The following is a 26,302-nucleotide window of genomic DNA, read 5'->3' on the forward strand; positions in this document are numbered from 1 at the left end:
TTGATAGATAGTAGACCTATTCATGGCTAAAGATCTCCCCAGTTTGAGCAGTCAGAGCAAATCCAGTAGCTAGAAATATGCCTGGTCGTCATACAGCGCGGGAGCGGGGTTGATATGAGCCAGGTTTTGTCGAGTGTGGTGATGATGGCGTGGACGCACTTGCTGCCGTGTGTAGAAAGTGTGTCCGGATAGACGGACGGACGGACGGGGTCGGTGGGTTAGTTAGGTTAGGGGGGGACTGGGGCGTGACTCCTCCCAGTCCACACGTGATGGGATTTTTTTTAATTGGGGAAGGTGGGGGGGGGATGCTCACAGCTCTCTGAACTGTGTGAACAACACAGCGGTACGACCCCTGGGATATTATGGGCTGATTTTTTTATTTTTTATTTTACCTGATTGGTATATAGTCAGCAGATTAGACTAGTCCAGCATACTTCTTGGGTCTTATCATTATGCTTTAGGAACTCTTTACCATCTCTCTAAAGGGGTTAAGCTATTATTTAGATCCATTCTTGACATTTCATTACATTTTGTCTGTCTCCGTCATTATCCTTCTGTTTATTCTTCCGTTTTCGAAAAGAATGATTAATTCATATCCGGGTTTAAAGGCGTATTTTGTTTTCTAAGATATTTCAGAGTCATTCTTTTAGGTACTGTATCCGCTTCATTAAGGGTTGAGAGACGATTTTGATGATGTCACTAAAATACAGAGAAACAGAAAGGCATATGTATCAGATTTAGATTTAAGAGGGAAAAATAAAACTTCGCCAACCGTATAGCCAAACCTCTTTACCCCCACTTTCCCGGGCAGCGGCAACAGCTATGCGCTACGCTGTGTGCCTCAACAGCAGCAGTAACAGCCTCGTCAAAGAACACACAGCAATGGGAACAATTTAGTGAATATAGAGCAACTCCAGCCTCCCGCTGCAGTCCTTATAACAGTCGTTCCGGTCCCCCACGCCCTCACTCCCAGAATTCATTTTTTTTTCTGCCCTGGGGAACTAGGCTTCTGCACTGAGACACTTTCTTTAATTAAAAGACTCGTTTATTTTGGGGATCCAAGATTATATTAGGCAGTGCTATCCGTAGTATTTCAGACCTTACGGTGAGAATTATGGTGATCATTTCAGCCCTAAAGCATATTAGGGGAACATTATCGTTGTTTCCCCGGACTAAGATATATTTAGTGATGATATGGCGAGTATATATAACAGGTAAGGTCCTTGGTAGTATTTCAGAAGCAAGATGTAGTATTAGTTAATAATACTGACAAGTGGATGGAGTAAGATTATTTTTCAGAATTGGTCAAAATTAATTGAGCGGATTAATGTTCAAGTGCGCCCTTAATGCGCGCATGCGCATACCACATTTAGAATTGACAACATGTTTTTATGAGTTGTTCATAATGTCAACGGAGATCAAGTCATAGGTTACTTATTGATTGTTAAATAAAAGTTTTTTTCGCGCTCGAAAGATTGAATTACTTTCATTTTTGATTGTCATATGTGTATTTTTTCCTCTCTGTAGTAATTAGTTTATCTTGTCGCTGTTGATGTGTTTATCTTAGTCATGCACACTGTTGCCAAGGTGAAACGTGCTTGCAGTTTGGCAAGGGGGACGCCTGCAACAGTGTCGCCAAGTGAAACATAGGGACAGTTTGTCGAGGTGAAACTTACGGACAAGGTTGCCAAGATGAAACTTACGGATATATTGTTCCCATGGAAAACGTTATACACATTATGCATACGTATGTATGTGTGTATGTATAGTTTTCCCTAAGTTAATGCATAGTGTTCCGAAATGAGAATTTTGGACAGTGTTAACTAAGTGAAACATGCTCAGTGTTGCCAAGTCGAAACTAGACCAGATGTGGACGAACATTACAAGTGTTTCTGTTGTTTTGGAGGAAAAAAGGTTAGAGGTCAAGGTTAGGGTGGAGTTTATTAGGTCAGCGTGTTTTAACACACACGTTTGTATTATGTTGTGTTTGATTGTGTAGGTAAATAGCTGTAATCGTGTGTGTGTGTGTGTGTGTCTGTGTGTGTCTGTTTAACAAAGTCTGGAAGTTTTTGTTGTTTGTTTTAGACTGAAGTATAAGGGGTCACTTAACATGGAGGATGTTTGTATAACACACACACACACACACACACACACACACACACACACACACACACACACACACACACACCATCATTACCCTAGGGAAACAGAAGGTGGAAAGATAGACAACAGTCATCATTTGATACCATGGAAAGAAAGGCGACACGATGCCAGGCTTATCACAGCCAGATATCATGGAAGGTCAGGGGTCAGAGGTCTAACATACCAAGAGCAGGAAAATTTAGTTGTTAGGAGGAAGGAAAGGTTTGTTAAAGATATTATTTTTAGGACCGTTGTGTATGTTGTGCTGATGTTGGTATACGAATTCAGGTATTGTAAATAGATTCGATTTACATTAAACGTACCGTGGGAAGGAGGTACATGGAAGTGTGGGAGGTCAACTCAGACGATGATGGAATGGTTGTAAAGTGGTGTGTAGAAACATGAATCACTCCAGACATGGTAGGAGTGGCAGTAAAATTTAAGGAATGGATCCCAATTAATGCCTCTAAAATATTGCATATATTATCAAGGAAGGAAGATAATACAGGAGGAGAATGTTTTCCCCCCAGGTAAGACATAACGTAAAGGTTATAAGAAGCTAGTGGTGGACAAAATGCACCTTCTGGCGGAACGGGACAAGGAAATCCAACTTTAGGGTTAAAAGAAGAAAAAGAAAAAGATTCTCCAAACGAATGAGAAACGTGATGCCATCATGTTCTTGAAGAATGGATGACGTGTGGGTGATGCAGCGGGCAGTGAGATAAGTGCTCTTCCGTGATGGGAAAGATTAAAAAACGGGAGAGGGGAACTTGATGAGACCCCGACCTGAGGAACTGAAGTATAAAAGCGGAGGCTGTGATGATGTGTTTAGGAAAACGTCCTGCACCATTATGTCAGTCAACACAATGAGAGCTGGTGGGGGCGATTACACAGTCAGTCCTAGATCTCATTTCCATGCACAATAGTTGGGGAATGGAAAGCATCACTTTTGTACCTCGATTGGGGGAAAGCGACCACAGTGTGTTGAAGGATGAAGGTCCTCCTCAAGAACCTGATAATTACCCGAGAGATGGGGAAACAGACAACGCCAACCTGGGGATGACTTGCTAAGAGTGTGGCATCCCACAAGGCACAGCCTTGGGTCCTCTGTAGTTGTTGTTGGTTGGGTCTGACTCACCGGAAGGTCTTGAGTCATGCCGGTGTAATGGTTTCTGATGAAGCTAAACTTCTGAGAAGAATGGTGAATATTTACGATTGCCAGTTGCGTACAACGACTGAGAAGATACTGAGGCATCAGTTGGATATGGTGAATGGATTTGATGTTGAGAGAAAGTGAAGATGATGCGAGACACTGAAATGAGATAAGGTCATGACAGCAATTTGGATTGAATTTTATATATATATATATATATATATATATATATATATATATATATATATATATATATATATATATATACCTTGTACGCCGTTTCCCGCGTTAGTGTGAGGAACAGACGAAAAGGACTGAAATACATGTTTAACTCGGTTCTTATTTTGTAACTGATAACCTTAATTTCTTAAAGAGGTAAATTTTGTGTTGGTCTGTACGTACGTAAGTTGTATTGCGGCAAGGATACGTAGAGATGTCAAGAGTCATTCCCCCCCCCCCCCCCCCTTGCAGAAGATGCAGTCTTGCTGCAGAAGTTGGGACCGGCCACAAGTTGAACCTGGCGCTACAGGAGAAGGGTGGGTAACAGCCGTGAACTTGCTCTTTCTGTAAGATAGACGAAAAGGAAATACGATTATGACAAGGTTCCTTAGTATCCTAGACCCTCATGGATCACGTGTTTAAGATAAGGAGGAACATGTCAAAAAGAAAGTTATAGAGACACTAAGCAACAGAAGATGTAAAAGAGATGTAGAGAAATACTTAGACGGTAAAAGAACAGTGGAGCCATTGAGGGAACTCTGTGTGTGTGTGTGTGTGTGTGTGTGTGTAAAGACATGGTATATATGAGTGTTCAACACAAATACTGATCTGTGTTGTTTTCTAATAAAGTATGATGAATAATCTCAATTATATGCGCATTTATAGTTTATATGTGAGTGTGATATGTGGCGTCATGCAAAGTTGAGAGGGTGGTTGGTGGGTCGGGAGGCGTGGGTGGGTGGGCGAGCCGTGGGTGGGAGGGGATGGGGTTATCCTTGGCGTCGGTCGGGCCGTTGGCAGGGACGGCATACCTCCCCCACTACCAGGGCAGTAGCAACTGTCGGCTGGGGTCAGTGTCTGGCTGTAGGATGTCTGGAGGCGGTGCCCTGGGCGGCGGGAGTCCTGCCTGACACCCACACAAAGACAGGAGGAGTCTCCGTCACCCCACGCCCGCCCCACATTGTTCCCGCCTAAATGAAGGACGAAGAGGTTGTTGTCGTTCAGCACCCTCTATATTAACTCTATTTTTTCGCTTCATTTTACTCAGATTTATTAGAAATCAGTTGTTACAGTGTGTCAGACGCGATGAATTTAGCTTTCATAAAATGAGGTACAAGTGATTGCTCTTAGGTATGTCAGTGGAGCGGGAAATACATAGACGTGTATATTAGGATGAACTGTGTTCCTTAGCTTCTAGGGCGTGATATGATGACAGGTTTTTTTTTATATCAAAGGTCTGATATATAGACTGTAGGATTCACCAGACGTACTGATATAATGGGAATCTCATAAGAACAAGGCTGTCTGGTAGCCATGCTTCTAGTTCACCAACGCAATAAGTCGTTACTTGAATCGATTTAACGTAACATAATTTCTAAAGTTATTTCTGTTCTACAAGGTTGAAAGCAACTTGATGTTGGTGTATGAAGTTATTATTTACGAAAACAGGTTTGACAACACTGCTGCTTGATATGTACAGAAACATCATGTTTCATGCTTTTAATGATAATGATATCTAGTTGGGACAAACTTTACCTAGTTAAGTAAGGATTTGTTCAATATAGAGTGTATATTTCAAGGGCGAGTCTTCATGGTCACGTTTAAGTAGGCGTTTTGCTTGATTCGGAACATTTGGTAAGATGGTGCGAGATTTGAATGAGTGATAAAGTTGAAAACATTTGATTTGAATGAAGATAAGTTACATTTTGCTTTAGTATATTGACGTGATGTACATTTTTTTTTATTATGTACACTCGTGTGTATGTTAGTTACGTACATTTTAATGCAAGGTTTACATTGTTCGTGGTGAGTGGACGTAGTTTGGTCGAGTAGCTGACGAGGCTCAACGTTATTTATGGAATTGTCTGGAAAGTTGGTTGCTGAGGGTGCGAACTTGTGAGGCTTGGAGTTAGCCTCCTCCGTGAGGGCGGGACACAGCTGACCCTTAGTAGGTATGATGGCAATATGCTTTTACCTGACCCTTATGAGGTAGGTCAAATACTCGGTTATCATACCCCAAGTGTCCATGTCATCGTCTTGAAGGGTCGTGGTAAAGTGTTGCTCAAAAGGTTAATAATTACCTGATCTAAACAAGCCGGTTGAGAGAGTGAGAAAAACTAGTACATGTGAACTGTTTGTTAGTCAGTTGAGCCTAGTTCATTTCTAGGCTAGCCTTAATTGCAATTTGCAAGTTCATTTGTAATCTTGGGGAGGACAAGAGAGTGTTTGCATGGGACATTGTGTCGTGGAGCGAGGGTGGAGGAATATAGTTAGGTCGGGTAACGCAGTTGGCGTCTCAAATCACTGCCAAGCAAGATTACTCACGCCCTGCCCAGCTAATGCGCTTAGCAGAAAGTCATTGTATGTTACTTGCGGCTACTTTTTCCTAGTGGCCTTCGCTCAACACGGAAATAAGCAGTACATTGTTTATCGGTTTCGCAAGATTTAATTAGTTTAATATCTTTTTTCATGTGATAATTGTTTGACGTACCTCGCACCTTAGATGGTTCGCACTATTTAGCCACGGCTTATGCTTCCTTATTCGTGAATTATGTATCCATTGGTTACTGTTATGCTCACATTCTTCTCATTCCAAGGCAGGGAAACCTCTTTCAGGGTGTATGATAGCGTCTTGTTCTACTTTTGTGTCTAGTTGTTATGTAGGGGATTGACTGACCGAAGCCGTAGCCGCTCGCGCGTCGGGATAAGATGGTATTTCTGGAGCTCCAGCAACAAGATGAAGGTACAATAATACCTCTGCTCTTATTCCTCTCTGCTCAGTGTCAAGTCATTGCATTGTCCGCGGCTGATGTATTGTTAGTGCAGGAAATGGATTTACTTCGTCTCTTTGAAGGTGATCGGTAAATAATACGAATTTCTGTGAACACGACGCCGCGAAGGAGGGTGGGAGGGGGTGTTTCGTCGGCCGGGGATGGTGTTGTCTTTCATGGCTTGGTAACTCCAGAAGGCTGATCTTGTACCTTCCTTCCCTGGCACTGTCTTGTCACTGTATACCTGTGTATTTGTGCTAGAAAATGTGTCTTATATTCAAACTCTTTCCCCTTAGTTGTCTGTTTGTGTAAGAGACTTTGGCAGGATATCTCAGTGGGTAGACGAAGCGTCGCTAAGTTTGAAATGCCTCGAAGACCCAGTTTCTACCTCTCTCTCTCTCTCCATCGAAAATCCCCCAGAACTTCCCTCTTTCTCCTTCGATGATGTTGTAATTCCACCTCTTGAGTGAATGAACATGCTTGGTATTACTGTAACATCCACACTCGTATGGAAACCCTACTTTAGGGGAGTAGCCAAGTCTGCCTCGAAGAAAGAGGGAGTCGTGTTTTCTTTTTCGAATCGTTGATTTTTATATGACGGATTGATCCGTCCTTGTTATGGAGTACTGCTCTCACATCTGGGGTGGTTCTAGCTCTGCATCCTCACTGGACAGAGTTGAGTCGAAAGCGGTCCCACTTATCGTTTCTCCCAGGCTAACTTCAAAACATGACCCAGCTGCTTCATTTGCAGCTTATTTCTGTGGCTTCTGCGAGCTGAGTCTTGATACCTGTTTCTTTCCTTACATCTCGAAGCTTTGGAACTCTAACGTTTCGTGTCTTTCCCAGTAACTGTGATCAGGCACTTTTTAAGACAGGTTTTAACTTTCTCCAAAATTCTAAAATACTTTTCATCGTCTCTTCTTTTCCCCTTTCATCAGTCTATATTTCAGTTAAGACCCAGCCTTGATGTGGGCTAACTGGAGCCTCCAATGTAAAAAAATCACATCCTGATTATGTATCTATATATGAATGTATCTTTATTACAGGATCTCTCCATAATTCTGTTTGTGTAGTAATATATCATAATGTAAATATATCTACAAAAACAGTATCTGTAAATCCAGTTGAGACCCGTTGCAAATAAATGAAGGACAACTAATGCATTGTGAAAGGAAAATTTGAGGAAAAATGATTTAAGAGAACTCACACTTAAGTCTGAAGCCATAGTGAAAAATTGACATGAGTGAATATAAGTTAACCCCGTAATCGCTGGGAACAAGGTTAGGTCATCTTGACAGAGTTATTAACTTCCGTGTAAAGTTATACGTGAGAAACCCCGCAATTTCCAGACTTGATATTAAGCCCCGGTAATTTGTCTCCCGAGTTATATGGGATGATTCCGGTGATTTGAAGACTTATGATAACAATCTCGGTAATTCGAAGAATTATAACCTTAAAGTAAACGCTGATTAATTCGCAGACTGTCTTAATCTCAAGGTCATATTTTTGAGAAACACGGTAATTTTAAGACCAGATTATATAACCTGCGTATTTGACCCGACTTCAGTAAGGTCGTGTATAAGGTTTCCTGGATGGAAGGTGTTTGTTTATTCTGTGCATCGAGTCGTAGCATAGAAGTATAGTGTATCTGTAAATGCTTGTACGTGTATGTTGACGGCTGCTTGTATGTTGTGGATACGCATGTTTGTGTGTGGTTTATGTGGAAAGTAAACAATAAGTGTTTTTGTTTACGATGTGTATGGGATTGAAGAACCTGTTCTTGTATGTGTGTTGTGGTGTAAATAGAAGGGAAAAGGATCGGTGTGAGGGATGGAGTGTGTGATAGAAGGGTATTATATAAGGGAAAGGTGGATAGCTTATGTTAGCTTAGGGTAGAAGACAACTGGTATGTTATGGAGACATCGCCATTATATTGCTCGTCCTACTCATTGTTATATATCGTGTTCCAAGTTTTTTTTTCCGAATTGTAGAGACGGAGGGATATAATTATATATATTTTGAGCGATCGGGGCCTGATCTTGGAAGAGGGTGAAAGGTGTGCACAGGATAGAGTGAATTGGGACGATGTGGTATACAGGGGTCGACGTGCTGTCAGTGGATTGAACCAGGGCATGTGAACTGTCTGGGGTAAACCAAGGAAAGGACTGTGGGACCTGAATGTAGATTGGGAGCTGTGGTTTCGGTGCATTACATATGATGGCTGGAGAATAGATGCAGCCTTTCTTCGTGTGTGTGTGTGTGTGTGTGTGTGTATTGCTCAAGTAGCCCAAAAGTTTGCCTTCGTAATGACTTATACTTTTTTCCCCACATGAGTTCCCATGGATTATATCATGGTGTCTGCTGGTGTAAGATATCTATGGCCTGATTGAGATCATGAGCCGGTGTGTAGCTTCTTACGGAGTGTTGTTATGTGTTGCATAATCACGTTGCATCGTCTGGTCTCGGCTGTGTGTAGTCGGCCTTCGCGCGCGACTTGCCCTGGTAGTCAGAGACCGCTAGAAAAAAAAAATTGCCCTGGGAAACAGCACAGACTTGGGAACATATCTCCATAACACACACACACACACACACACAAAGATTCGCTATGTCGTACTGATGTTGTCTGTTCCACACGGTCCACTCACTTGCTTCTTAGATTGAATAATGACCGTTGTAGATCGCCTCTGCCTGACTGGTGTGCCGCAGGGGATTTTGCTGGGTGCTCTCGTGTTTGTTGTGTGGTGTACACATGCCGGTTGCCTAACTGCCTTCTTTGTGTTGTATATAAGACGGTGTTTGTGTTTATTGGTTCACCCTCTGACTCGGTATTGCGTGTGTGTTCCACATTTGCCTTTCGAGTCGTGAAATAGATATTTGTTATAGATGTCGGAAGGGATACAGTACAGGGCAAGTATAGTCAGTGAAATTATAAGTACGGATTTATAAAAGACACTTTTGTCATTTAAGATGTTCACAACTTATGGAGTTGTCTCAGCTGTTTTCTGAGGAGTGTAATTACTTATTTGTACTGTACTGGGAGGGGGGTTCCTACACGTGGGGTCCCACGCGCGCGCAAGTATAATTATCTTTTTGTAATTACTTGTTTTTCCGAACAGGGAAGGAGTTTTGCAACTCGTGGTGCCCCATTTTTTAAAAATAATACGTATGATTACTGGTTTTGTGTTACCGCGAGAGTGTTTTACACTAGTTTTGTCCCGTCTCACTGAAGTCTTTACTCCTGTGTGTGTGTGTGTGTGGCTTTAGTCATCAGTTTTGACTAATGTCATGAACACGCAGGCCTGTCATTATGACACATGGCACTTTATCATGATTAGGATGGCCCCATGCTGGGGGTACCGCTGGGGGTACCTGACCCATTGAAGTAGAACCTATGTAAAAGTAATGTCAGTTGAGGTTTGTTATAGAGATTGGCAGCCTGCTCGCGCGCGCGCGCGCGCGTGTGTGTGTGTGTGTGTGTGTGTGTGTGTGTGTGGCCCTCTCCTGGCAACGGTTGTATGTCCGCCATCTTGTGCACACACCAGCGGGAGAAGTTAGGATTAATTATGTGGTTGTGGGTTGAGCTCATGTCCGATGTTTAACCCCTAGTGTGATGGCCGGGCCTTTGGTGGTTGTGGTGTCGAACTGCAACTCGGGGACGAGGGATCTCTGGTGGCAGGAGGTGCCGGTGGCGGGGATGGTGCAGTACCTTCTTTCCTAACCGTTGGATGAGGTGCAGGTGATGGTTGGGGAGAGTCAGGAGGGCCAGTATGTTGATCGGCTCATGGTAACTGGTGTAAGAGTGACCCAGGATGACCTTGCATGACCTCTTCCACACCTCTAGTGATTCTCGGTTGTGTGGTATGGTGTATGTCCTTCCTTGTGTGGTAGGAAGGTTCACATATGTGTTTACTTACCTGTTTGCACAGTACATTCGTGGGGCCACCATCTCGTGAACTTCCTATACACTACGAGAGTTACATGTCAGCATTTACAGGTTTATTACTGTATTCCATTTATCCACGGCTGTACTATCAGCTATGATAGTACATCTTGACGTATTATGTAACATTTATCCATGGCTCTACTGTAAACTATAATCGTACATCTTGACGTATTATGTAACATATTTAATGGCTTGATATGTTATGTCCTCTGGCTGCTCTGTCTTTGTATCTTTGGAGGAGCTGTTCATCGCTGACGTCACCAAACTGGTTCTACAATCCTAAAGGTTGTGATGACCACTCCGTCTACTCTTCCCCTCATCCCTAATGGACCAATTGATGGCCCTTAACCTCACACTAACGTAACTATGTAGTTATATGCAATGGTCCACGTGTACTGTAGGGGGAGGGAGTTCTACACACGTGGGGGCCCCACCTGGGGTGTGTGTGAGTTATGAGTAATACTTCGAAGGATGCTGTCGACCAAGATGAGTAACTCGAGCGATGGTGAGGCTGGGGAGGAGGTCAGGGGATAGCGCGAGACACTTGATTACCTTGAGCTGGTAAAATGGCGTCCTGCAGGATAGACGACCCGACCCGCCTCTGTTTCTTGGTCCCGGCTGAAGCAGCTGCTCCAGCGGCCACGTGTGTGTGTGTGTGTGCGACACACGTATGTTCTGGTATAATAACTCGTGTAGTGCCACTTGTGTCATATTGATGAGTTTGGTCAGTATTAGTCGGTTATGACACCTCTTGGGCTGATTCTCGTGACACTCGACACTTGATGCATGCGCTGGCCACGTAAAGTGAAACACACCAAGAAGCCATATTTCATGAAATCCAGAAGTTTTACATTGCGCCGTAATTCAGAGCATATAGTTGAATCGTCTTGCTTACTTAGTGTCTTGGTTGTAAACAATTTACTCAGGCCTGATGGTAAATAATGGGGGGAGGGGTGCACACTACTGTAAACTGGCCTTTTCAGGTCCCCCATAACACACGTCTCTAGTTCTGTTGACGTAAAGCACCGTTGTAAACCCCTCCTACCACCATATTTATCGACCGTGGGTGCGTGGTCAAGTACTGTTAGTGAGTAAGTATGAATAAGGACCGGTGAGTAAGTATGAGTAACGTGATTTTGTAAGCGTGAAGAAGCACGCTCCAAGGAGGTTGAGAGTAGCGATCATGACTATTGTGTTTGGCTGGTCCATGGCTCCAAACATAGCGATTTCTGCTTGAATTTAACACGAATCGCTACTCCGCATTCATCATATCAAAAAGAAGATTCACAAGTTAAACATAAATCTCAACCCCACATTCAACATATTAAAAAGAAGAATCATGTGTTCTGGTATATTTTCATGTTAAGGAGTTATAGTTAACTTTTTTTTTTTATGAAGGATTTCACTATTTTTTATAGTTACACGAGCAATAAGTGGTAGATTCTCGTTGTTCGAAAACGAGAGAAAAAAACAGCAGGTGACGGAAGGGGAGACTATCTTAAAAATAAACTTAAACGATGACGTACAGGATTTTATTAAGTCCATGATTTATCCTAGTTTGAAGGACTGGAACACAAATAAGACTTTTCCAACGTATTATATATTAGAGTTATATATTATATATATTAGAGTATATATCATATATTAGAGTATATATTATAAGAGTATTTTCTGTATTTTCATTATTTATCGTTTTATTGCCATATAATGATACACTTGCAACTCATTTCCTTAGTGCTACCAGTTCCAAGGTTGCGTTACTTCCAGTAGCAGGGAAATGATCAGCTCCTGAAGTGATTAGCTCTTCGACGAGCCTTTACTCCCTTTGAAGAGCCTCACCTGAGGTGACTTTTCACTTACGGTTTAACCCGCTAGTAGGCGGGTTCGGGTAACTCCTGTATATATATATATATATATATATATATATATATATATATATATATATATATATATATATATATATAAAATTTGTCCTAGATCATTTTCAATGCGTGTGTTTTCTGTTAGTCCAAAAGCGAGCGGAGTGATTGCGCTTTATAAGATTTTTAAAGTTTTCTCTGAACCCAGAAGCACAGCAGTTTAACCCATTAAGTATGAAGATTTAAGACCGTTTAGTGTGATAACTTATTACATCTTGAGTACGTTGAGATGGGTCATCGCACTCTAAGTCAATGGACTCGGGCGTTACGGTTTCAGTAAATTGAAAGTTAATTAGTTCATTATTGTAATTACTACTGTATCTTATTGTCATCCAAAAGTGTCATAGATATACCTTTTGCAAATTGAACCTCGAGTTTTCAATCATTCGGTTTTGCTTAGGATGTGGAGTAACGTATGGCTAGCTTGAAAGATAGTTACTTCCCCACAGCGCTGTACTGTGAATATTACGTTTAAGTGTTTCGTCAGTGCACTGGTAATTGCAGAAAGGAAGGTAGTGCATACGCCATACTGTTAGAAGATACATAGTTAAGAAGTAACGAGGGGGCGAGCGTAAAATGGGAGACTCAGCCTGTGGCAACATCGGTGACATTTCCTCCCGCCCGACACATCACCGTGACTGAACGTGTGCCAGATCATCCATCTCCCGTCCTGCTACAAGCTTTTCCGCTCTCTCTCTCACGCACCTCATCCCACATCTGCACCATTAGTAATACAGATATATGAGCAGGGAAGCCACATTAGCACTTTGGGATTTACACCTATGACTTTTGTTTTAACCTGGGTGGGAAGTTTGGCACAGCAGCACTTAGTGTCTCGTTATGCGCTTGTTATATGTGTCATCGGTTACACTGGGTGCTGAGTAGAGAAATACTCTGATGTGGTGAAGCTGTGATGCTTTCTCTCCCCTGGGCTGGGTGGAGGTTGCTATCCTGGACGAATGGGTTTGGGGCGTGTTTGCTTGGCTTGGTGAGGGTGTGTCTGTCTGGAGGTGGTGAGAGGCTACTTACTGTCTAGTGTGGAAAGGCGTGTTTGCAGTATCGGGGTGTCTGCAGTCTGGCGGTATTGTTAGGATGTTTAGGCTGCATTTGCTGCTTGGGGAAAATGAAATGTTTATGCCATTTCTTTTTCTCGTCGTAGGGTGGGATGTAAACACTTTCATAGACTGGTTATGAATGTTTGCTGCCTTTCTGGTATACGGTGAAGGGCCGAGTGTCGGCTTTCATGGGGTAGGATGAGAGTAATATCTTCGTGAGATAGAATTGTGGTGTTCATTTTCTTGGGGTAGGATGTGTCTGCTTTTTAGGGGACAAGATGTAGGGCGGAATCTTCTTTTGTTGGATAGAATGGACATGTTTGCCTCTTGAGTAGGGTGTGGCGTGTGCATGCCTGGAGTGGGATTAGGGAGTCTGCTTTTTCGGGGGTAGAATGGTCGTTTTTCTTAAGGGATTAAGAATGGGAGGGGGGTTCTTTCTCGTGTTTGTGATGGTTACTTTCTGTTAGTGAGATGGTGTATCTACTCCTCCATGGGGTGGGGGATGGAGGTGTTGTCGGGGGGGGGGGGGGTCCTCTCAGTGGAGGGCAGCCTCTCTTCTTGAGGAAGTGTGTGTGTGTGTGTGTGTATCTGTCCTGTTTGTTTGTCTGTGTACTCATGTTTTGTGTATGCATGCATGCTGTAACCCGAATCAGTTATTATTTTCAGTCATTAATCAATTTTCATGGCTGTAACTTCAGCAGTAGAGGCAGTGATTATAATCATAGTTCTCCCATGCACCTAGTGAAGGGGGGTGTCAGTAAAACAAATTTTTCCCTTTACGCTTCTCAAGTGATGGAAAACTCACTATTCTCTTTAGCTGATTTTGTTTATGTAAAATAGGCCCACTCTTCAGGCAAAGATGGGGATGTTTTAGTTTTACATAAATTCACAAATAGCGTGAGTGACTATTCTTTTTTTTTTTTTAACGACAAGGCAGGTAGGTAATAAGCCCCAATCAAGACGATCTTGGATGAAAGTATAAAGTTAAGGGGAAAGTCGAAATAAATCAGGCCTCCTCAAGCGTATTTAGATTTGACTCCTACAGGAAGAAAGGTTTATGTGGAGGGAAAGACAAATGGAGGAAGAGAATTCCACAGCTCATCTGATGAAGGAAAGTAGATGTCATAACAGCCAGTCCTTGAGTGGCTGGTCTCCACACACAAGCTGTGGGAAGCAGCAGCCGAACCATGCTACGGTTCCAAGCCTCGAGGGTTGGCACACAGGTAACAACATTGGCCAAAATGATACTTATAGAGTAGAGAAACAGCAGCTACATCAAAGCGCACAGAAAAGGAAGGTTGGAGAAAGGTGATCCTAAGGAGAATAAATGAAACAATAGGCTATTGATTCCACTCTAGTTATTAGAGAGGTGGAGGGTGAACCACCCCAAAATGTTTGAGCTGTATTCCATACAAGAGTAAGTATAACTGCTGTAGGTGTGGAACAGCTGCTCACTTTGGTTATGTATGTTTCTGCTGTATGAAAAGATGGAATTTGTTACATTGTTAGATTATGCCCATAAGTAGAATTCGTGATGCTGACTTTTTAAGTTTTGCTTGCAGTATTCTACTATATATATATATATATATATATATATATATATATATATATATATATATATATATATATATATATAATCGCTGGGGTTAGGGGAGAAAGAATACTTCCCACGTATTCCCTGCCTGTCGGAGAAGGCGACTAAAACGGGAGGGAGCGGGTGGCTGGAAATCCTCCCCTCTCGTTTTTTTTTTTTTTCTTTTCTTTAATTTTCCAAAAGATGGAACAGAGAAGGGGGCCAGGTGAGGATATTCCCTCTAAGGCCCAGTCCTCTGTTCTTAACGCTACCTCGCTAATGCGGGAAATGGCGAATAGTATGAATATATATATATATATATATATATATATATATATATATATATATATATATATATATATATAGTGGTTCCAACAATGTTGTATGGTTGCGAGGCATGGGCTATGGATGAAGTTGTGCGCAGGAGGGTGGATGTGCTGGAAATGAGATGTTTGAGGACAATGTGTGGTGTCAGGTGGTTTGATCGAGTAAGTGATATAAGGGTAAGAGAGATGTGTGGAAATAAAAAGAGCGTGGTTGAAAGAGCAGGAGAGGGTGTTTTGAAATGGTTTGGGCACATGGAGAGAATGAGTGAGTAAAGATTGACCAAGAGGATATATGTGTCGGAGGTGGAGGGAACGAGGAGGAGTAGGAGACCAAATTGGAGGTGGAAAGATGGGGTGAAAAAGATTTTGTGTGATCGGGGCCTAAACATGCAGGAGGGTGAAAGGCTGGCAAGGAATAGAGTGAATTGGATCGATGTGGTATACCGGGGTTGACGTGCTGTCAGTGGATTGAATCAGGGCATGTGAAGCGTCTGGGGTAAACCATGGGAAGTTGTGTGGGTCCTGGGTGTGGAAAGGGAGCTGTGGTTTTGGGCATTATTGCATGACAGCTAGAGACTGAGTGTTAACGAATGGGGTCTTTGTTGTCTTTTCCTAGTGCTACCTCGCACACATGAGGGGGGAGGGGGATGGTATTCCATGTGTGGCAAGGTGGCGATGGGAATGAATAAAGGCAGACAGTGTGAATTGTGTGCATGGGTATATATGTATGTGTCTGTGTGTGTATATATATGTGTACATTGAGATGTATAGGTATGTATGTTTGCGTGTGTGGACGTGTATGTATATACATTGTGTATGGGGATGGGTTGGGCCATTTCTTTCGTCTGTTTCCTTGCGCGACCTCGCAAACGCGGAAGACAGCGACAAAGCAAAATAAATAAATAAATAAATATATATATATATATATATATATATATATATATATATATATATATATATATATATATTTTTTTTTTTTTTATACTTTGTCGCTGTCTCCCGCGTTTGCGAGGTAGCGCAAGGAAACAGACGAAAGAAATGGCCCAACCCCCCCCCCCCCCATACACATGTACATACACACGTCCACACACGCAAATATACATACCTACACAGCTTTCCATGGTTTACCCCAGACGCTTCACATGCCTTGCTTCAATCCACTGACAGCACGTCAACCCCTGTATACCACATGACTCCAATTCACTCTATTTCTTGCCCTCCTTTCACCCTCCTGCATGTTCAGGCCCCGATCACACAAAATCTTTTTCACTCCATCTTTCCACCTCCAATTTGGTCTCCCTCTTCTCCTCGTTCCCTCCACCTCCGACACATATATCCTCTTGGTCAATCTCTCCTCACTCATTCATATATATATATATAAAGAATACTTCCCACGTATTCCCTGTGTATCATAGAAGGTGACTAAAAAGGGAGGGAGTGGGGCCTGGAAATCCTCCCCTCTCGTTTTTAATTTTCCAAAAGAAGGAACAGAGAAGGGGGCCAAGTGAAGTTATTCCCTCAACGGCTCAGTCCTCTGAAATGGCGAATATGTATGGGGGAAAGAAGAATATATATATATATATATATATATATATATATATATATATATATATATATATATATATATATATATATATTTTGCTTTGTCACTGTCTCCCGCGTTTGTGAGGTAGCGCAAGGAAACAGACGAAAGAAATGGCCCAACCCACCCCTATACACATGTATATACATATGTCCACACACGCAAATATACATACCTACACAGCTTTCCATGGTTCACCCCAGACGCTTCACATGCCCTGATTCAATCCACTGACAGCACGTCAACCCCGGTATACCACATCGATCCAATTCACTCTACTCCTTGCCCTCCTTTCACCCTCCTGCATGTTTAGGCCCCGATCACACAAAATCTTTTTCACTCCATCTTTCCACCTCCAGTTTGGTCTCCCAGTTCCTCTCGTTCCCTCCACCTCCGACACATATATCCTCTTAGTCAATCTTTCCTCACTCATTCTCTCCATGTGCCCAAACCATTTCAAAACACCCTCTTCTGCTCTCTCAACCACGCTCTTTTTATTTCCACACATCTCTCTTACTCTTACGTTACTTACTCGATCAAACCACCTCACACCACACATTGTCCTCAAACATCTCATTTCCAGCACATCCATCCTCTTGTGCACAACTCTATCCATAGCCCACGCCTCGTAACCATACAACACTGTTGGAACCACTATTCCTTCAAACATACCCATTTTTGCTTTCCGAGATAATGTTCTCGACTTCCACACATTCTTCAAGGCTCCCAGGATTTTCGCCCCCTCCCCCACCCTAAGATCCAATTCCGCTTCCATGGTTCCATCCGCTGCCAGATCCACTCCCAGATATCTAAAACACTTTACTTCCTCCAGTTTTTCTCCATTCAAACTTACCTCCCAATTGACTTGACCCTCAACCCTACTGTACCTAATAACCTTGCTCTTATTCACATTTACTGTTAACTTTCTTCTTTCACACACTTTACCAAACTCAGTCACCAGCTTCTGCAGTTTCTCACATGAATCAGCCACCAGCGCTGTATCATCAGCGAACAACAACTGACTCACTTCCCAAGCTCTCTCATCCACAACAGACTTCATACTTGCCCCTCTTTCCAAAACTCTTGCATTCACCTCCCTAACAACCCCATCCATAAACAAATTAAACAACCATGGAGACATCACACACCCCTGCCGCAAACCTACATTCACCGAGAACCAATCACTTTCCTCTCTTCCTACACGTACACATGCCTCACATCCTCGATAAAAACTTTTCACTGCTTCTAACAACTTGCCTCCCATACCATATATTCTTAATACCTTCCACAGAGCATCTCTATCAACTCTATCATATGCCTTCTCCAGATCCATAAATGCTACATACAAATCCATTTGCTTTTCTAAGTATTTCTCACATACATTCTTCAAAGCAAACACCTGATCCACACATCCTCTACCACTTCTGAAACCACACTGCTCTTCCCCAATCTGATGCTATGTACATGCCTTCACCCTCTCAATCAATACCCTCCCATATAATTTACCAGGAATACTCAACAAACTAAGGCTAAGGTGAAGATTTGTATGGGTTTTCAGAAAAGAAGAGTGAATGTTGGGGTGAAGAGGGTGGTGAGAGTAAGTGAGCTTGGGAAGGAGACTTGTGTGAGGAAGTACCAGGTGAGACTGAGCATGGAATGGAAAAAGGTGAGAACAATGGAAGTAAGGGGAGTGGGGGAGGAATGGGATGTATTTAGGGAATCAGTGATGGATTGCGCAAAAGATGCTTGTGGCATGAGAAGAGTGGGAGGTGGGTTGATTAGAAAGGGTAGTGAGTGGTGGGATAAAGAAGTAAGATTATTAGTGAAAGAGAAGAGAGGCATTTGGACGATTTTTGCAGGGAAAAAATGCAATTGAGTGGGAGATGTATAAAAGAAAGAGACAGGAGGTAAAGAGAAAGGTGCAAGAGGTGAAAAAGAGGGCAAATGAGAGTTGGGGTGAGAGAGTATCATTAAATTTTAGGGAGAATAAAAAGATGTTCTGGAAGGAGGTAAATAAAGTGCGTAAGACAAGGGAGCAAATGGGAACTTCAGTGAAGGGCGCCAATGGGGAGGTGATAACAAGTAGTGGTGATGTGAGAAGGAGATGGAGTGAGTATTTTGAAGGTTTGTTGAATGTGTTTGATGATAGAGTGGCAGATATAGGGTGTTTTGGTCGAGATGGTGTGCAAAGTGAGAGGGTTAGGGAAAATGATTTGGTAAACAGAGAAGAGGTAGTAAAAGCTTTGTGGAAGATGAAAGCCGGCAAGGCAGCAGGTTTGGATGGTATTGCAGTGGAATTTATTAAAAAAGGGGTTGACTGTATTATTGACTGGTTGGTAAGGTTATTTAATGTATGTATGACTCATGGTGAGGTGCCTGAGGATTGGCGGAATGCGTGCATAGTGCCATTGTACAAAGGCAAAGGGGATAAGAGTGAGTGCTCAAATTACAGAGGTATATATATATATATTTCATTTTCATACTTGTTAGCTATTCCCATGCTAGTGAAGTTGCACTGGGAAGAGATAAAGAAAGGCTTCATTCACTCACCTCCATTTTGCAGCTTTTTCATGCAGTGAACTGAAGCCACAGCCCCCTATCTACAGCCAGACTGCTCAAACCTTTTCATGGCTTCCTATCTATCTATCTCCTCTCTCTCTCTCTCTCTCTCTCTAGATAGATAGATAGATAGATAGATAGATAGATAGGTGTTACTGGACTCTGTGAGCTTGGGGTTATACCATGGGTGAAAAGTTACCTATGGTAAGGCCGTATCATTGCAAGCTGATGAAACAAAGTAATCTTGTCAAAGAACTTTTCGTTAGTGGTCCTTCCTGTCCTAAATGTATAGCAACCTTGAAGCATTTTTTCCCGATTATTATTATTATTATTATTATTGTTCTGTAAAACTTTTGCTATTGAACTTAGTTATTGTCTGGGTTGTAACATTTAGTTTTATCCATGACAGGAGTTGCAGCACGAGGTGACGTCACTTTTGGAATTCCGGGACAATGTGCTACGCACATTTCCTCATCTACAAACCCGAGCATACCACTCCCTCACACCTCCCCACACCAATGACCCACCTTCTGCCCAGGCCTCCCAGCCTTCACCGGCTGTTCCCACTACAAGGGGGGAGTCTTCCCCCAGCAAATCATCCCATGCCTCCCACCACATGACCTCTGGTGACAGTGGGAGGCAGCAACGTCCCATAACATCTGCAGGTGGGGTGACCACTACTGGTGGCAGTGGGAACAGCAGTAGCAGCAGTAGTACTGGAGGCAAGTCTCTTAGTGAGACTCACAGTAGCTCCGCAGTGGCAGACTCAGGCTTCAGCACAGACAAAGCTGGTGGCAGCATGGGCAAAAGCTCATCTTCCTCTGCTGGCGATCATCTGTCTGGTGTGGAAGAACATCGCTGGACCTCAGTGGAGCCTGAACTTCCTCTAGGTTCGGCTGAAGATGAACTGTGGCAGTTACTTGATGTCATTCAAAGAAAGGGAACTCGATTAAGAAATGAACTAGAACGAGCAGAACGTATGGAGCGAGAAAGAATCAGCCAACAGCCTCCAGCAGGGAGCTCTGCATCAGACCCTTTAACATCACCCCGACCACACCCTGCATATCAGGATTTTTGGCCACATTCTCTGCCTGGGCCCATAGGACACTACCATTCTCGTAGTGACATACTACCACCACCACCTCCACCTCCAACTGTTGGCATGGCAATGGAGTCTGAAGCATGGGTAGCTGTAGACCGCCTACGCCAGGACCGTCAATATCTGGTTGGCAGAGTAAGTTGGGCTGAAGCAGAAGCTGCTGTGTCCCATCAGCGTCTGCTTGATTTGCATGGGCAACTCTTAGCATTAGCAAGTGATAAAAGGCGTCTTGAAGATCAGGTTAGGGCCCTCAGGCTCGATCAGCGGCTTGACCCTCGAGGAGATTCTAGGGGTGACTTTAGGAATGACCTGAACTTGCAGTTTGTAAAAACTAATGGTGTGCGACGTGATGGTCCTTCATCAACAGGGGGGATTGTTCACTCAGTGATGGGGGGTGTAAACACTGTCCACATTGTAAGTGACAGCACCACCACTGCTACCACCACCACCACCACAAGTTCAACGAAACCTCGTCGTGTGCCTCCTTCAGTGACAGTTTGTGTTGCTGGTGGAGATGGTGGTGAAGAGTCTCATACTGTTGGGGGACCTGGTAGATGTAGGGTGCTTCGTAGTGCATCTAGTGTACGCATTAATAATGACAGGGATGTTGTCCTGCCAAGGGTTCTTAAAGTACCAATTCGGGATCGGACTCAGCGGCATTCAAACAAAGACTCAAATACAGCTTCCAATCTGAAGGATAATGGTGTAAAAGATCATAACTTGAGCCCTACTAGTGATGACTTGAACATCAAAGACTCTACCTTTTCTTCCTCTGCTGCATCTGCTGCCAGTGAGAGCAAGAAGGGAAGTGATCGAGTCGTAATTGAGAGAGAACGAAGAGCTGGCAAGGCAGATGGTGGTTTTAGCATGCCTGTAAGTCTTCTGAAAGGTGCACGCATAAAGGTTCAACCTAATAAACAACGCATCTCTGCTATATTGAGGGAAAAAGATGTATTGGAACTCCAACGTCAACTTCTTACCACTGTGATGGAAACTGAGGTAGGGTAATGCTTTGTTTTTGTAGATATCATATCATTATTTTTTGTTCAGGGACTTCCTGTTTAATCTTGAGTCACATTAGAAAATTGTTTGTTTCCAGTGTAAAACTTACATTATCTGAGTTTTCTGCTAATAAATGAGTTGAAGTTGGAGGAAGACAAAGTGTAGTTTGGACTGGAAGAGGGATTTTAAGGAAGCTGCACAGTGTATCCTCCCAATTCCATGTCAGTTTGTGTTCAAAGGTGTCAGGATTGGTATACGTTACAGATTTTTGCAATAAAACCCACATCCTTCCAAACTTAACTACATCTTCCCAAACAAGGACTATCAAGGTCCAGGTTTTGACTGTATTTTCAGATTTTAAGTGGAAGTTTTGCACCATTAACCACATCACTTGGAGAAAGTGTCCACATCCTAGAATGTCATCTGTTTTTCTCCTGTAACTTGGACAAATCCTGGGTGCTTCAGGATTTTCAGATTGGCCAGTGTCTGGAGGATCCAGCATTCAGAGTGTCTTACAGATGAAAGGGAAGGCCAAGGAGGGCATACCCCTTTTACTAGCACTTTACATTTAGGGGGATGGTATAAGGTATGGATGTGTAAATTCATGTTGAATGGTTAGACTGCAAGATTAGGGAAAACAGATATATATTTGTGTTTATGCTCCTGTAAGTAAAAAAAAATGAATATTGATGTGGCTAAAATGAAAAAGCCATACTGTGGCCACCCCCTGAAGGAGTTCCCAGGGAGAATGTGCACCAGAGATACAGATATGATGTGTGGAAGGAGAGAACATTATCTTGGAGAGCAAAAATGGGTGTTTGATGGAATAGTAGTTTCAACAATATTGTATGGTTGTAAGGCATGGGCTATGAGTAGGGTTCTGTGGAGGAGGGTGAATGTGTTGGAAATGAAATGTTTGAGGACAGTATGTAGTGTGAGATGGTTTTATCGAGTAAGTAATTAAAGGGTAAGAGAGATGTGCGGAAGTAAAAAGGGTGTGATTGATAGAGCAGAAGAGGGTGTGTGGAATTGGTTTGGACATATGGAGAATGAGTGAGGAAAGATTGACAAAGAGGATATATGTGTCAGAGGTGGAGGGAACAAGAAGGGAGAGACCAAATTGGAGGTGGAAGGATGGAGTGAAAAAGAGTTTTAGCAATTGGGGCCTGAACATACAGGAGGGTGAGAGGTGTGCGAAGAATAGAGTGAATTGGAACAATGTGGTATGCCAGGGTCAACATGTGGTCGCTGGACTGAATCAGGGCATGTGAAACGTCTGGGGTAAACTAGATGTCTAAAACACTTCTTTTCCTCCAATTTTTCTCCATTTAAACTTACTTCCCAGTTAACTTGTCCCTCATCCCTCCTGAACCTAATAACCTTGCTCTTATTCACTTTTACCATCAACTTTCACACACTTTTCCAAACTCAGTCACCCACTTCTGCAGTTTCTCATTTGAATCAATCACCAGAGCGGTATCATCGGCAAACAACAACTGACTCACCTCCCAGGCCCTCTTATCCCCAACAGACTGCATACTTGCCCCTCTTTCCAAAACTAGCACTTACCTCCCTAACCGAAACCACAGCCCCCTATCCACTTCCAGGCCCCACAGACCTTTCCATGGTTTACCCCAGACGATTCACATGCCCTGGTTCACTCCATTAACAGCACATTGACCCTGATATACCACATTGTTCCAATTCATTCTATTCCTTGCACACCTCTCACCCTCCTGTATGTTTAGAGAGATAGTGATAGATATACATTGATATATGTGCTGTAGACACTACCCATGTCTTCTACATTACAAAGACTGATTCATTATATGACAAGACCTGTTGTGTCTTAGATGCAAGTTCTATATTAGCAGTGTTGAATATTTATTCCTTAGTTGTCCTGCACTCAACTCACACAGACATACATACAGCATGACCACACTTCATTTGGTTCAGCCTAATGGATGTGATGATCTTCCTGGCACTGTGGGAGCCCAATGGAAGGGGATCCATGGGTAGGAAAGTAACTTTATATATATTCATCTAATGGAATTGATCCTTTTTGGGCAGGTTCTGAGGAAGCAGATTGAAACTGCTACTGAAGAGTGGGTAAACAAAACTGCTGAGTGGGAAACTGAACGTAGACTCTCCCACTCCACCATCATGGCTTTGCGAGAAGATAATTTATGCATGAAGAGCCAAGTAAGTTTTTCTGTTTTTTTTTTTCAGAAATTTATGCTTTCTGCATGCAAAAGGTGAACAGAATATTTTGTCTACTCCATTATGGAAGTTTTCAGAGCCTCATGACTTATTTTTGCTTTTCATAAACTTGTCTATTGTAACAAATTCGAACATGACTGCTGCTTTATTTTGACCTTTGGATGGGTTGCATTTTAGCACACTGATGTTTTACTAGTTTAGGGAAGTTGTGGTTTGAGTTGCTGATCGTAATAGATTATTCTTATTATGTTTCTTTCCTTTGTGAACCAGCTATTTTTTTTTTTTTTTTTTTTTGTATGTAATACACATGCTAAAACAATGCTTGTACTTTTCAAACATTTTATTGTCTTAATGCAAGGTGGAAGCACTGTCACTTACAAGATACTGTACTTAAATCAGTACAGGACTGTAATGAATTTCAGCTGATTGTATGCAAAAGAATCAAGATTATGAGTGTTTGAGAAGGTCTTTTGTAATATCATGTTGTGACGATAAAGTTTGAATGATATAGGTTTTACTTTTTATAGAAAAGGTAAGTATGATTTTTTTTAAAAGTCATGGTATTAGTCATCTTTTTTTACATAACAATTTTCATACCTCACACTCATTTATTATCCCACAACAGTGTTTGATGAGATATCGTTTTGTTCTCTCCTTTTGAAAATAATTCAAGAGGATCTTTAAGCCAATGAGTAGAAACATTGTATTGTAATTGATGGTATGCCATAATATATTGTTATATATTCTTTCTTTATAAAAGTTATGGTTTTGTGAATATTAAATTTTGTGTCTCGTGCTGTTGAGGATCACAGGATTTGGCTTGTTTCTGATTCCCGTTTTCCATCAAAGTCTCTTCAACTTAGGCTTCCATAAGTTGCAGTAATATAAGCCTTTGATGATGGCACATTATTATTCTCAAAAAGTTTTATATGATAACATGAGAACTGCATTCCTGAAGAAAGTCAATTGCCATTTGCACTTAAATAGCATGTCATAAACATTTTGGCAATACGAAGAAGTAGATCAAATGTGTAAAATCAAAAGCTCACACAATCCAAAAAGCACTGGTAAAGAGCAGGGCAATCCTGTTTTTCACAAAGGCTTGACCACTAGGATCAGATCTTTAAAGGTGGGTGAGTTTAGGAAGTGCTGGTATTATGAGTAGAATGTCAAAATCATGCAATCCTTGGAAACTAATAGTATGCAGATTATGAATTTTTATGGGTTTTAGAAATATGTATACTGTTGGGCCACAGATTGTCTTAATATATAATCATAACAAGAGTGTTTTATGTACTTGATGCGGTTTCTCTTTTTTGTAGTATTTGAAAGTATATCCTCTATAAAACATTTGATAAACATTTACTGAAATTATTTCATTATCTTGAATACAATGGACCTCAGTTATTAGGGGTTTATAGATTTCAGAGATTTTTCATACAGTCACACCACCGAATTTCCAGCAACTGATGGTTCAGCACCTCTTTTAGTCAAGACAAAATTACGTGAGGGAACTTGAAATTACCATGGCCACCAGACTAATTTACTGGATGGCCACAGATGGCGTTGTATGTAGGGCGTGCTTATTCACATTCTTTACACTGCACTTGGTGGTGATACCGTAATTCCGTGAAATTCTTTGCTTATTTTGCTTAAATTTACCCCTAGCTATGGCTTTTAAGACATATGAGAGTGTTAGTCATGGTGTCAAATTTAAACACCAGTCCACATCGATCGAAGATAAAGTAGAACTGTTGAAAAAAATGGACCGTGGTGTTTCGGTGCATGAGCTTTGTGACATCTACAGTATTGGTTCATCAACTGTTTATGATATAAAGAAGCAAAGGGAGAAAGTATTGAAATTCTATGCAAACAGCGATTCCAAGAAGCAAATGACGATTAGAAAGACTATGGGAGATGGTAAGAGTACTGAGCATGATCGAGTGATGATGGAATGGTTTCAGCAGCGTTGGAGTGATGGAGTGGACTTGTAGGTAGCATGATAATGGACCAGGCTAAGTTGTTCCATAAAGAACTTATAAGGAACTTAGATTACAACATGAGTGTGACTATAGTGAAGGATGGATTCAAAGATTCAAGAAGCATCATGGAATTTCCATGAATAAAGTGTGTGCAGAAAAGTGGTCTGCAAACCACGAAGGAGCTGCCGAGTATGTGAACAAATTTGCAAAACTTGCAGCAGACGAGCACCTGTCCTGAGCAGGTGTATTATGTATTTCATTTATTTAATTCACATTTAATATTTGTTTAATTTATATTTCTAGCAGTCCATGGTATACTTTAGAAACATGGGAGATGTATAATTAGTGGGTTAGAGGTGTGTTGAATTATTATTACGTGACCATGGTTGGTCCGGCAAAATGGTTAATCCGGCAAGGCTTTGGAACCTAGAGTGCCAGAAAATTGGTGGTGTACCTGTATTTACTTGTATATATGCAGACTTTGTGGAGACATTTGACAAAGATAACAAATGATACCATGGAATAATAACGCAAGATGAAATTTGGGTGAAAGGAATTACTGCATTAGCAAATTAGTATACTAGAAAGAACATGAAATTTGGATGAAAGGAATTATTGCATTAGCAAATTGGTATACTGGATTTGTAGTCTTTTTTGGTAGAAATTTCTCAGAAAGTAATATGCAACCATACAGAACCTAATGCATCTAGTTTTACACTCCCGACCTCATTGAACTGTTAGTAAGATAAAGAGGGTC

The 26,302-nt window shown here is 42.0% G+C and overlaps 1 protein-coding gene across 3 annotated transcripts in view; it reads left to right on the plus strand.

Annotated features, from left to right (window-relative positions):
- Window positions 1-26,302, plus strand: part of LOC139751919 (uncharacterized) — a 146,242-nt gene that overhangs the window by 78,552 nt on the left and 41,388 nt on the right. For all 3 annotated transcript variants that reach the window (XM_071667619.1, XM_071667618.1, XM_071667620.1), the window contains 2 exons: window positions 19,652-21,340; window positions 23,414-23,545. In XM_071667619.1, the coding sequence (XP_071523720.1) occupies window positions 19,652-21,340; window positions 23,414-23,545 (1,821 nt within the window). The remainder of the gene's footprint in view (window positions 1-19,651; window positions 21,341-23,413; window positions 23,546-26,302) is intronic.

The sequence above is a fragment of the Panulirus ornatus genome, chromosome 12 (assembly GCF_036320965.1).
Source record: "Panulirus ornatus isolate Po-2019 chromosome 12, ASM3632096v1, whole genome shotgun sequence".
Lineage (NCBI taxonomy): Eukaryota > Metazoa > Arthropoda > Malacostraca > Decapoda > Palinuridae > Panulirus > Panulirus ornatus.